Source organism: Megalobrama amblycephala, linkage group LG19, assembly GCF_018812025.1.
Source record: "Megalobrama amblycephala isolate DHTTF-2021 linkage group LG19, ASM1881202v1, whole genome shotgun sequence".
Taxonomy (NCBI): domain Eukaryota; kingdom Metazoa; phylum Chordata; class Actinopteri; order Cypriniformes; family Xenocyprididae; genus Megalobrama; species Megalobrama amblycephala.
In genome coordinates this window covers 23,204,297-23,218,710 of record NC_063062.1, presented here as the reverse complement: position 1 = coordinate 23,218,710, position 14,414 = coordinate 23,204,297, and the positions used below count along the sequence as shown (strand labels likewise).

At 40.1% G+C, this 14,414-nt stretch overlaps 1 protein-coding gene across 3 annotated transcripts; it reads left to right on the top strand.

The window, feature by feature from the left end:
• Positions 1-9,046: 9,046 nt before the first annotated feature.
• LOC125254804 (extracellular calcium-sensing receptor-like) lies at positions 9,047-12,953 on the top strand. Of its 3 annotated transcripts, XM_048169634.1 has the most exons (7): positions 9,047-9,355; positions 9,653-9,944; positions 10,150-10,959; positions 11,058-11,285; positions 11,450-11,573; positions 11,674-12,299; positions 12,415-12,557. In XM_048169634.1, the coding sequence occupies exons 1-7, from the start codon at positions 9,135-9,137 to the stop codon at positions 12,421-12,423; spliced, it is 2,310 nt and encodes a 769-aa protein (XP_048025591.1). In that variant the 5' UTR covers positions 9,047-9,134; the 3' UTR covers positions 12,424-12,557. The 3 variants fall into 3 exon arrangements, with proteins under 3 accessions (XP_048025591.1, XP_048025589.1, XP_048025590.1); XM_048169632.1 differs by having other exon boundaries at positions 11,674-12,953; XM_048169633.1 differs by having other exon boundaries at positions 9,220-9,348; positions 11,674-12,953.
• Positions 12,954-14,414: the final 1,461 nt, after the last annotated feature.

Below are 14,414 nucleotides of genomic sequence, written 5' to 3'. Positions count from 1 at the left end.
TTATATGATTTACGTATTATTTATATAATTATTATACCCTTAATCCATTACACATGAGCAATTTTAGTTTAACAATTATTATTGAGCATTTTGTTTAAATGGATATGAAAAAAATGTTGACGCCCTGCTCGGTTGCGGTTGCACTGGCTCCCAATAACACGATCATTTAACACTAAATAAGACACTTAGACAAGTTAGTTCAGCAGTTTATGTGCAGCGTAGTAGCAATAAAACTAATATATGATTGTCATTTCATGCTAGAATCACATAAAGTTTAGGGACTGTAGACTCGCTCTGGATGCTCTGCATAGCCTTGGACTGCTACGTCAGCTAGACCCAGTGACCCATGAAGTCTCCCACATGCACCGGCCGTTCCCGGAGGAGATGGAGGTGGTTTGATAAGAAACAAAAGCCAGGCAAGTCAGGGAGGGTTAACAGTTAAGTTCAAGGCTAACCCATGCCGAACGCTGCTTCCATCCATTCTTCTTGATAATGTCCGCTCCATGGAGAACAAATTGGTCTACTTTAAGCTGGACTTAACAAAACGGGAGATGAGAGACTGCTGTTCCATAATTCTGAAGGAAACATGGCTAAACCCATCCGTTCCAGACAACGCCATGAGTATGGAGGGACTAACAATATTCAGGTCAGATAGGAGCTGTGCTCTCAGTGGTAAATCTCGGGGTGACGGAGTGTAACAATGCCGCAGTTGTCTCAAGTCATTGCTCTTCGGACATAGAGTTTTTGTCTATTAAATGCAGACCATGCAGACCAATTTACAACTGTCATCATCACAGCAGTGTACATCCCAACCAGTGCAAACACTAAGAAGGCCATGAATGTGCTCTACCGCTCAATCAGTGATCTGCAAACCTCACATTCGGAGGGTGTTTTCAGAGAAGGTGCTCGCTGCAAAGCAAATGGGTGGAGCTTACGTGGAGCTCCCCCTCACTAGACGTCCAGCGAGGAGGAGCGAAAGTACAACCACACCCTAACCCTACCCACAACTCTATCCCTCCACCCCACTGGATGTCCAGAGAGGCAGAGCTGGCCGTCATAGACGCTGCAGTGTGTACCACTTGTATTTTCATTGTAGCAGGGGACTTTAACCAGGCTAACATGAAGACAGTTCTCCCTTATTTCTATCAGTATGTGGATTTTGCTACCAGGGGCATGAACATACTGGATCTAGCCTACACAAACATCAAGAAGGCTTTTACGGCAGTGCCCATGTGGCAGGGTATACAGACTGTCACAGACTACAAGGCTGCTCCACTGCCCTGTGAAGACAACATACACTTTCTCAATGAACTCAACACATATTTTGGACAGTTTGAGGCATTAAACAACACTCCTGTGAGAAAAAGTGTTCCTCATTCAGATGAGCAGGTACACAGTCTGAACACAACTGATGTCCAGAGGACCCTGAAAAAAGTCAACACTCGGAAGGTGGCGGCCCCTGATAACATCCTAGGATGGGTGCTTAAGGAATGTGCTGATCAGCCGGCTCCTATCCTCACAGACACCTTCAACACCTCGCTGAATCAGGCTGTTGTTCCATCATGTTTCAAGACTGCTACCATAATACCAGTGCCCCAAAAATCCACAATTACATGCCTCAATGACTATCGTCCTGTTGCACTCACTCCTATACTGATGAAGTGCTTCAAGAGGCTGGTAAAGGACCACATCATCTCAAAACTCCCCCCACATTTGACCCTTTGCAGTTTGCTGACTGGTAAGCAAACTGGAACCCCTGGGCCTTAGTACCTCCCTGTGTAACTTCAGTTTGTAAGGGTTGGAAATAACATCTCCAGTGTCATCAGGACTAAGGGACTGGAGCGGAGTCTGGGGTTGACTTGGGGACTGGAGCCCTCTCTGGACTCAGGACAGGAACTTAAGCCCTCTCTGGACTCGGGACGGGAACCGGAGCCCTCTCTGGACACTTGTCAGGGGCTGGAGCTGTCACTGGATGCTGGTCAGGGGCTGGAGCCGTTGTGTGGGTGGCCCAAACACACACAAGTGTTGGCACCAAGACAGGCACTATGATGTCCTCTGGGCATGGAGCGAATACAAAAACTGGAGCGGGCTCATGTCCCGGGTCATCTCGGGACTCAGGACAATGGAGGGAGTCGCCTCGGGACAAAGGACAGACTCGCCTCTGGACTCGGGACGAAGGAGAGAGTCGTCTCTGGACTCGGGACGAAAGAGAGAGTAGCCTCTGGAGTCGGGACAAAGGAGAGAGTCGCCTCTGGACTCTGGTAAGGGATGGGAACCATCACTGGACTGAGGGCAGGGACTGGATCCTGGGTGAGGAAGAGATGCAGAGCCGTGGCGGCAGCCATCTTGACGAGGGCTCAGGCGTGGCGGCAGCCATTTTGACCGAGGGCTCAGGCGTGGCGGCCATCTTGCAACAAGACAGAAAGTCTGGCCTCTGGCGAACAATGGCAACTCCTCCATCTCCTCCTTACAGAAGGCAGTCACCAGGAGCATCGCACCAAGCTCTCCGTCCCACCTGCTGCTTAGTCACCACCGACTGGGGGAGGGGAGTTGCTATGGTAAAAGGGGGTCTGTTGCTGTAATAACAAACAATTTGTTTGTGTTGTGGATATTTAAGAAAAAAGTTAACTTTGCTTTATATATTCAGTTTAACACCTGTGTAACTGAACTGCACACAATATTTTTGATGCTTAAGTTATGTTCTAAATAATGAATTGGTCAAACGCTTTTGCAAAATGGTCTGAATCCACTCGCATTTGTTTGGACTGCTCTCTCACTGAATTATCCGAAGCGATTTCTCAGTCAGTAAACTGAACATACAGTATTGAGAGAACAACCAGCGCTGTTTTGCAGTTGTTTTCTTCTGTGAACATGCGCTAAATGAAAGTCTGACAATTTTGTTGCTTTTTGAAATTTTTGGATTTAAAAAAAGTTTAAAACATCTAGAGACGGAGTAGTCTACACTTGTTCTGCGGTACCGTTGCTCTCACTGATAGTCCGAAAGGTGCATAATAGTTAGGCTATTTAGGCTTATTTAACTTTTTAGTGTTAAAAAAAAAAAAAACTTTCTGCGTACCGTCAGATGAAATCATGCAGGAGCCCATGGTTTCTCCGTCCATGCAAAAATAAAAAATTTGAACTTCAAAGAACAAAAACATGAACTTTAACTATTGGCTTTACATCATCAAGTCAGCTGTCACTTTACTTTGGAGCAAGGCCCTGTGCGGTCACACACTTGGCACAGCCCTTGCGACTGTACTGTCTAAATGTGATATGGTGAACCAGCATGGTCTTCATTTTGCTTGAGAACAGCATGCTGGTCCACCAGCTAGACCAGCAATATACTAGCATAAACCAGCATGGTTTTTCAACAGGGTTATACGCCAGTACTAGAATTTATTAGGCGTTAGCATGGACAACAAATGTTTCTCTGACACAGATCACACAAAACTGATGTAAAAGTCGAATGAATTCTGATATGACTATTCAGACTGAGGACGCATAGCAAAATGTCATACCTATATCTGATTTAGGACTTCATATGGAAGTGGAAGATATTCTCTGCACAATAATGTAGAAACAATGTGAATCAACACCACAACAACTGAAACAGCAAATTTTACACAAAATAACATTTACGTCACTGCCAGTACTTTAGGTGGTCCCACTTTATATTAAGTGGCCTTAACTACTATGTACTTACATCAAAAAATAAGTACAATGTACTTATTGGGTTCATATTGAATTGCAAAACACTTTTGTTAAAGCAAAAGAGCTTTAACATTAACCCCCCGGAACCATCAGCTTGGAAATACAGAGACAATTAAGACACTAGTAATGTCTTTAAGAGCGAACGTGGTATCGTGTAGATATGTGGGACATCTATACTGTAGCTTGGTTATGAGGATGAGTGTCTCTCAGCAGTGAGGTCCATGCCAGCCGGGACTTGAAGCCTTATTGACTTTAAGGTAGTGATCTGAAACAAAAGATGATGACAACCAGAAGGTGCACAGTAATATGCTCATGCTTATAATGGGGAGGGAGGGAGGGTTGCGAGCAGTTTGAGCATACTTACCGAGCAGCAATGCCACGTATATATGTCCCGTGTCTAATAGGAGAATGGTAATGATTGGAGCGATTTGACAGCTGACCGCGTCAGCTGGTCGCAGCACTATGCCTACGTGGCCTGACTGAACTAACGCTGCGCTCGATTTCAGACAGGACCACTTTGGCAAGTTACTTGAGTTTATTGAACACAATTATCTTTGGCGGTATGGTTCCTTATGGGGGTTCTTGCTCCAAAATTAATTGAACATACAAGAGCTTTAACATTAACCCCCCAAACATAATGAGAAGGATTACTTGCCCGAAGTAGAACCCCCCAAAACCATACTTGTTCCATTCCTGCAAAAGAGAAAGACAATGTTATTAAGATATCCTTAATGTAGCCTACTGACTATCAGAGGGGTATTCTCCCCTCTAGAAGGAGGGAGAGAATAGCAGGCCCCTCTTTTAATTTAAGTAGCGAGGGGTGTTCATCCCCTGCTGGGGAATGAACAGCAGGCCCCTGCAGTTACAGCAGTAAAGGGTGTTCTCTCCAGCAGGAGAAAACAGCAGTCCCTTTTTTTTTCTTTTTTGCGAGAGGTGTTCTTCCCTCGCTGAGGGATGAACAGCAGACCCCTTCAAATATAGCAGCAAAAGGACAGCAGTCCCTTTTTTTTTTTTTTTTTTTTTTTTTTTTTTTTTTTTTTTAAGTACTGGCTGCTGCTGGCCCCAATATACAGCAGTGGTGACTCACACCACTCACACCAGCACAAAACAGCATGTCCCCTGAGACTGGCATGAGGGGTAGGAGAGCAGCATGCGAATATTGATTTTTGAGCAGCGTGGACAAGAAAACTTAGGGTGATTGTTCACGCAATAGCTGCAAGCATGAAAATATTTAGTTATTAGGAGTACAAACATCCTCGCTGAATTATAGCAAGAGGGTTTTTTGCAGAGCGGAAGCAGCGCGTTACGCCGGGTTCACACCGCAAGCGGCAGCAGAGCGGAAGCAGCGCGTTACGCCGGGATTACGCCGCAAGCGGCAGCAGAGCAGAAGCAGCGCGTTACGCCGGGTTTACACCGCAAGCGGCAGCAGAGCGGCAGCAGAGCGGAAGCAGCGCGTTACGCCGGGTTTACACCGCAAGCGGCAGCAGAGCGGAAGCAGCGCGTGAGCGTGAACTGCAGCTGCAGAGACGCGCGAGTATTCACACTGGAAGCGTTTGTACAGCGTCACAGCAGCGGCTCGAAGCTACATATAAAATGAGTATTTCTTTACAAAGACAGCTATAAATTGTTTATATAATTGGTCATTGTTAAACTTGATAGTCTTGAAAGTTTGTTAACATGCAAGGTGTACAACACTCACATGTATAAACATAAAATAAATAAAAATAAATAAATAAAAGCCTTGTGTCATCCATTGCTGCACACGAATGAGGTAAGCTTTGTGTTTTACATCATCTGACGCATTAACATGTTTACAAGACTGCAAACTCGGCGAAAAAGACAGCAACTCGGGTTTGATTTGGGTATGCAAGAGCCTATATGCTGTCTGTGTAATAACTAAATAATGTTTATATATCATATTTCCTGGCTAGTTTAGTTTAGTTTCCTATAATATACCATACTTTAGTCCAAACTGAATAATTAAAAACAAGTTTAAATGAGTAAATCTCTATAAATATTATATTATTGATTTATTTCATGACATGCTTCAATTCTTGTTAAAACACACTAGATATGCTTATTCTGTGCATTTTGAGCACTTTTGTGTGAAATCATATTTATTTTGTACATTAAAGGTGTACTTTCACTTAATTGAGCGTTAGCAACGCAGCAAAAATAGTTTAAAGTACATTGCTGCTTTAGATGAAAATGATTTGTGGTATTTGTAGAAAAGAGTACCTCCGTAAGACATTGTGAGATCCGAAATAATGGTAGATGGTATCTAATTCCTTTCTCCTGTCTGGATACACTTCATGGATAATGTCTCTAAACACGGTGAAGCAACGTTAAATTCTGCCATGGTTAAACTTCTGGTGAGTCTTGGATCGTTATCTTTAAGAATGACAGAAATGTCCCCACAACCTCTTTCGTTAGTTTCTGCGCATAGCAATATTTTAAACAGTATAATGTCATTACCTGACAGGATTTGAGCGCGCAGTTGGGGAGAAATAGCAGCTGCTGGGGGCAAAAAGGGCACCCCGGTGGAAGCGGCAAGTACCGCAAAGCTTGCGAGCAGTTTGAGCATACTTACCGAGCAGCAATGCCACGTATATATGTCCCGTGTCTAATAGGAGAATGGTAATGATTGGAGCGATTTGACAGCTGACCAGCTGGTCGCAGCACTATGCCTACGTGGCCTGACTGAACTAACGCTGCGCTCGATTAAAAACTAAAATTACCGTTTGACACAAAGATTAGACTAAAACTAAAATTAAAACAGTCCGCCAAAAACAACACTCGTGAGCAACATGTATGTACATGTTTGTATTTTGTTTATGCATTGTTATTATGTAAATTATGTTTATGCATTGTTATTGAAAAACAACAACAACAAAAAGAGTTTTTGCTTCAAAATGATGTGAAAATCACCCTGCCTACTCTTTCACATAAAACAATATATTGATTTAAATTTTGTAAGACACTTTTTTGTTTACAACGGCCATGAATAATGCTGTGATTCACACCTCAGAAGATTAAGACCCTGCACCTAATGAGTCTATCAGTGAGGACTGTGACTGAGATGGGAAGAATGACTGAAACAAGGAAGAATATATATATAGTTACCATAGAAACAAATGAGAACTAATACAGACATGACAGAAATTGAACTAAACTGAACATAACCATGACAGTTATATTATAGATCATATAAATGTTAATTAGCAGTTTAATACGTTGCTTATTAGGCATTTTATTTTAAAAATATTCTCAGTATAGGAATATAGTTTGGGAAAGACAAACTAGTCAATGTGTACATTCATATAAAAATAGCATGTTTACTAATGTAAGTATGAGTAGTAAACAAAACCGCACATATTCATTCACACAGAGACACTCATAACATGCAGGATTCATATTTAAACAGTCTTTTTGCAGTTTAATATTCACAGACACTAGTCCATATTGCTATTAGAATAAAGAACTTAAAAATAAAGAACTATCCTTAATCCTCAGCTGGATCTGTTGCTCTTTGAAATTAAACTGAAACCAGTCGTGCTCTTCTTCTCAGTGGCGCCCCCAGAAAATTTTAATAGGGGTGGCCAGACGAGGCCACAGCAATTCTTGGGGTGGCAAAAACAACAACAACAACAACAACAACAAAAAAATTGTATGCATATATATATATATATATATATATATATATATATATATATATATATATATATATATATATATATAAAAAATATATATATATATATATATATATATATATATATATATATATATAGGGCCTATATTATAGGCCTATATGTATATACATATACATACATGCAAAATCAATTGGTAGTTATTAATAGAATAATGAGGACACAAACCTTTACATTCAGTCGCGTTTGGTCCCATTTATTTGCATACACATACCTACATCGTTTTAGTCCAAAAGTGTGCACATTTGTAGAAATACACATTTACCTCAGATTTCATTATGGTTTCATAATTACCGAGGTCATAAAATATATTTTGCTAGGGGGGGTTCGGGGGCATGCTCCCCCGAGAAAATTTAGATTTCTCTGGTGTACATATGTGCATTTTTAAGACGTTTTAAGGCCAACAAATTGGATAACAATAGCTTTAAAACCATGTTAACAAATACATGCATGCACAGTTTTGAGGCAGCTTTAATCGCATGTGTGGTAATTTCATGACTTAACTTACAACAGAACAACGACGGTCATTGCTCGTATTCTTTTGGGCTTTATTTAAGCTATAATAAAGTAATTATGCAGCGCGCGCCGGCGCATTTGCGCCTGCAATTCTTGAGTGCGCGCCGCGAGCACAGAATAACAGCTGATTGGACCTGTTCATTTTTCTGAATTTTACTGACATAGTCTGACAACATCTCATCTGACCGCAGTTCACTGTTGTTCAAGTGAAGCTCCCTCGTCGTCACTTGTAGCCTATCTTTTCCAATTTTCGTTGATTCAACTTATTCGTTCAAAAAGCTGATTAATTCAGTAAAGAAACAGCGCCATTTGTTGCTCAGGGACGCAATACGATGCTCTGGATTTGATCTGAACTATATTCGTTGGCGAAATTGTGCAAAAACAGGCAATGATGTCTAAAATGTAAACAATTTATATAACATTTGTTATGCTGATATCTGGAGAAAAACAGCACTCTTCATGTGATATTTATTAACACAGTGAAAGCGTGCACTCTAAATGCGCACCGACACTTGTCTAATCTACAAGACAACATCACATACAGGGATGTCCGATCGATTGTGCATCGTTAAAACAACAATTATGATAAAATCGTAGACTAAATATATCACACACCCCTACCCTACCCTCTTCACAGTATAAATAACATTTGAAATTCAGGTCTGTAGACATTACTATTTAGACTCTTGGTGGCAGTGAAACAGCTACTCTGGTGGCGTCAGTCAATCTATCTTTTTTGGTGGCATTTTATTTTCTTTCACTTCATGAACTTGTGAATTTACATTATGCATTTAAATTAATAGTACCCAATGCAAAATCATACTGGGGTGGCCACAGGGGTGGCCAGAGTTTATGCGGCCACCCCTGGCCACCCCTTGGGGGCGCCCCTGGACACATACAAAAGTAGACCTTTTACAGTTTCAATGATGTACTGCTCTGTCTGTATGACCATAAATGCTGCTATGTGAAGAAAATCCAGCAAAATGCACGTTCAATGTGTTTGTCGACCCCAGAGGTATAAACTGAATTGCAATTATTTACACTAATTTAAATAAGGAAAACTGAAGGAATCATATCTAGTGATGCTCTAAATTCCAGGCAAGGATAATTGGCACCGCCTGCTCTGTATAAGTAACACCCCCACTACCTTCATCATAAATTAGTGAGCAGAGTGGGTGAGTGGGTCAGAAATTGAGAGAGATGTGGACCACTCTAAGCATCTGCCTGTATGTGTCCTTTAACTTTATTTCTGCAGCTTCAATCCGCAAATCAGGTACCTGTCAGCTCCAGGGACACTTCAGGTTGAATGGGATGTACCAGGCTGGGGATGTTATACTTGGAGGCCTTTTTGAGGTTCACTTCCGTACAGTGTTCCCAGAACTGAGCTTCAGAACAGAACCAGAACCACCTTACTGTGAGCAGTGAGTCTGGAGTGGATAAGAACAGCTATACAAGGCTTATATATATATATATATATATATATATATATATATATATATATATATATATATATATAATGTGTGTGTGTGTGTGTGTGTGTGTATGGATGAGAGATAATTTTTTTTTAATATGTCTAAAAAAAATTATATTCTTTACAAAACAACTCATGCACTAGAAGTCACTGTTAATTGCTAGTGTGAATTTGCTGAAATGTGTTACTTTTTTGTATTACCTTTTCAGAATTGTTAAATATCAACATTTATCTTGCTTTTTCTTAGATTTGATATGGCAAGTTTCCAGCAGGCACAAACCATGGTTTTTGCAATAGATGAGATCAATAAGAATCCAAACCTGCTGCCTAACATCACTCTTGGTTACCATCTTTATGACAACTGTGTGATGCTAGGAATGGCATTCCGGGCTGCCTTATCCCTGTTTAGTGGAACAGAGGAGTCCTTATCTAACCTCAACTGTACTGGCTCTCCTCCAGTTATTGGGATTGTGGGAGACTCAAATTCCACTCCTTCTATTGCGATTTCTAGTGTTCTGGGACTATTTCGAGTACCTATAGTAAGGCAGAATAAAATGACTAATAAAATAATAAAAAATATTCACATTTTCTGTACTTTTTAGTAATTGCTTCTGTACACTTATTTTAATTAGTAGCGGAATCTTTTTTATTCCTTAAGAATGTGTTTGTATGTGAACAAAATTCCAACAGCTCTATCTTTCTTATTCTCATTCTTTGTCTCTCCTTTTTGTTTTGTCTTATTAGGTTAGCTACTTTGCCACCTGTTCCTGTTTGAGTAACAGAAAAAAATACCCTTCTTTCTTCAGAACTATCCCCAGTGATGCCTTCCAAGTGCGGGCTATGATTAAGATTTTAAGCCATTTTGGATGGACCTGGGTTGGTTTTGTCTACAGTGATGATGACTATGGCAACTATGCTGCTCAATCCTTCCTCCAGAATGTGCATGTATTAGGAGGGTGTGTTGCATTTTCTGAAATCTTGCCTCTAGATAACAACCACAAAGATATACAGCGTATAGTGGGAGTGATTCAGGCCTCTACTGCAAGAGTGGTGGTGGTGTTCTCCACTTCAACATATGTGTTGCCTTTGATGGACGAGGTGGTATTGCAGAATGTAACAGGCAGACAGTGGATTGCGAGTGAAGCTTGGGCTACTTCACCTGTGTTTCACACTCAGCGTCTTTTACGCTTTCTGGGGGGCACACTGGGCATCGCCATCAGGCGTGGAGAAATCAAAGGACTTCATGAATTTCTGCAACACCTCCGTCCTAACAATGATCAAAGAAACAATATGGTGAAAATCTTCTGGGAAAACATGTTTGGGTGCAGGTTTAACACTGGAGGTAGAGGAGACAAAATGTGTTCAGGGCAAGAGGATCTGAGCAGCACATACACGGCATACACAGATGTATCAGAGCTGAGGGCCTCATATAATGTGTATAAAACAGTTTATGCCCTGGCACATGCGCTTCATGACCTGATGCAGTGTGAGGAGAGAAGAGGGCCATTCAGTGGAAACAGTTGTGCTGACATAACAAACCTACAGCCCTGGCAAGTAAGGTTCAAATATATACTGCAGATTCACAATGTAGACACAAAAAGTCAAATAAAAAGTGCAACATATAACCCCTGTCCATTCTACAAACTGTACAGCTGGTTCACTACCTCCAGAAAGTGAACTTCACCACAGGCTTTGGGGATCATGTGTCATTTGATGAGAATGGAGATGTTCTTGCCATATATGATGTGATGAACTGGCAGCCAAACTCTGATGGATCAATCATCGTCCGCACAGTTGGTGTGGTCAACGAAGGGGCAGCAACAGGGAATGTTCTCACACTGAATGAAGATGCAATATACTGGAACTTTGAGACAAATAAAGTAAATGAACATTACGTGTTAATGTCATTCTGGAGATATATACTCTGTATACTAGTAAAAGCTATAATAAGAGAAATAAGGAAAAACTAATGGAAAGACAAACCTTGTCATAATGTAAAAAAGAGGACAAACACATGACTGATAACAGATTATGTTTGTTTCAGCCCCCAAGGTCTGTTTGCAGTGAGAGCTGCCCCCCAGGAACCAGACGAGCCAGGAAGAAGGGCCTTCCTGTCTGCTGTTTTGACTGCCTGCCATGTGCAGATGGAGAGATTTCTAATACAACTGGTAATATTATTGACATAAATTTCCTATTCTAAATTTTGAATATTGTTTAAAATTGTATCTTATTTGTTTATTTATTTATACACTTATGTCTCTCACACAGATGCTAACGAATGCACAATATGTCCAGATGAGTTCTGGTCCAATCCAGATAAGGATCAGTGTGTCCCCAAAGAAGTAGAGTTTCTGTCCTATGAGGAACCTCTGGGCATCTCTCTGACCACTGCTTCTCTGCTCGGCACCTGCTTCTGCGCTCTTGTGATGGTCATCTTCGCTCATCACCGTAACACTCCTATTGTACGTGCCAACAATTCAGAGCTCAGCTTCCTGCTGCTGATGTCACTCAAACTGTGTTTCCTGTGTGTGCTGCTGTTCATTGGACGGCCGCAATTGTGGACGTGTCAGTCAAGACATGCTGTGTTTGGCATAAGCTTTGTCCTGTGCATCTCAAGCATCCTGGTCAAGACTATGGTGGTAATAGCTGTGTTCAAATCATCTCGACCTGAGGGTAAAGGCACAATGAAATGGTTTGGAATAGCCCAACAAAGAGGCACAGTTCTTGTCCTAACCGCCCTCCAGGTGGTAATATGCATAGTCTGGCTATCAACTGCTTCTCCAACTCCCCATAAAAATAGCCAGTATATTAGCTCCAAAATAGTATATGAATGTGCTATTGGCTCAGTGGCTGGGTTTGCAGTGCTTCTGGGCTACATTGGCTTTCTGGCAGCAGTAAGTTTCCTCTTAGCCTTTCTGGCAAGAAATCTTCCAGATCATTTTAACGAAGCAAAGTTCATTACTTTTAGCATGTTGATCTTTTGTGCTGTCTGGATTGCGTTTGTTCCAGCATATGTGAGCTCACCAGGGAAATATGCAGTGGCTGTGGAGATATTTGCCATCCTAGCTTCCAGTTTTGGATTATTGGTGGCCATATTTGCCCCAAAGTGCTACATAATCCTTTTACATCCAGAGAAAAACACTAAAAAAGCCATCATTGGAAGAGAAACAAAGAAAAAATAGTTTAACCTTACTGTAATGTAATGTACTGTAATTGTGAACTCTGATTTGACTGTGTCAATTTGTTTTGGGCTTCACTTCCCTAAACAAATAAGCTTTTTTTTAAATTATTTTTGCAATGCCTACTGTCTTGTAGTATTATAACTATTAAAATACAAGTTATCCATTTGTTAACTTTAAAATAACCTTGTACCAATTTATTTGTCATATTGACTTTAAAGTCAGCATGATTTAATTTCTAAAGGCATTTGATTGATGCATACAGTGGCATGAAAAAGTATGTGAACCACTTGCAGAATCTGTGAAAATGTTAACAATTTTAATAAAATAAGTGAGATCATACAAAATGCATGTTATTTTTTATTTAGTACTGTCCTGAGTAAGATATTTTACATAAAAGATGTTTGCGTTTAGTTCACGAGACAAAACAATAGCTGAATTTATTAAAATGGCCCCATTCAAAAGTTTGTGAACCATTGAATCTCAAAACTACTTGTGGTTACCTGGATGATCCACAACTGTTTTTTTGTTTTGTGATGGTTGTTCATGAGTCCCTTGTTTGTCCTGAGCAGTTAAACTGAGCTCTGTTCTTCAGAAAAATCCTCCAGGTCCTGCAGATTCTTCAGTTTTCAATGATTTTTTTGCATATTTGAACCCTTTCCAGCAGTGACTGTATAATTTTGAGATCCATCTTTTCACACTGAGGACAATTGAGGGACTCAAACTCAACTACTAAAAAAAGTTCAAACATTCACTGATGCTCCAGAAGAAAACAAGACGCATTAAGAGCCGGGGGGTGAAAACTTTTGAATTTAAATATCAAGGTAAATTGTACTTAATGTTTCTTCCGGGAAACATGCAAGTATCTTCTGTTGCTTCCGAAGGGCAGTACTAAATGAAAAACAACGATATTTAAATATAATAAGAAACATTGTGACATCTTCATCCTGTTCAAAAGTTTTCACCCCCCAGCTCTTCATGCATTCATGTTTTCAGACTTCTTCAATCAATGAGTTTTTCTAAACCCTGCCCTTTTCTTATGAAGTCACTTTCAAACCAAGCAGCTTCTGTTGTTCAAGGTGACAAATTTGTGGGACCAACTTGAATGTGTTGCAATGTCTGTGTGGGGAAATCATTAGCCCTCACTCAAAATTTCCATATATAGTCATAGTTATCAAATGATACATTTATAAATAATAAAATATTTCAGCTTTACAATAAGATTCATTAGTTAAACATTAGTTAATGTATTAACTAGCATGAACTAACCATGAGTAATACATTTGTTACTGTATGTACTAATGTTCGTTAACATTAGTTAATGAAAATACAGTTGTTCATTGTTTGTTCATGTAACTTCACAGTGCATTAACTAATGTTAACATGATTTTAATAATAAATTAGTAAATGTTGTAATTAACATTAACAAAGATTAATAAATGCTGTATAAGTGCAGTTCATTGTTAGTTCATGTTAACTAATGTAGTAAACTAATGTTAACTAATGAACCTTACTGTAAAGTATTACCAATATTTCTAATACTGTGCTAGGAAATGTAAATTATATGTAATTCATGCTTGATTTAATAATCACACTCTTTGTCAGAACAAAACTTTACTCACATTTTCAATGACAAATGTTTTGAAATATACACGAGTAAAATAAAAGAGATGCATTTTGTTGCCTAAAATGTGATATCAATCGGTTCTCAACAAAATTTAATTTAGAAATTATAGACAAAACCAACATATTAAGAACACACCACAAGTGATATAGCTATATACCCACAAGGGGTCCCCAATGTACAGGGAAAACGCATAAAGTGGATTG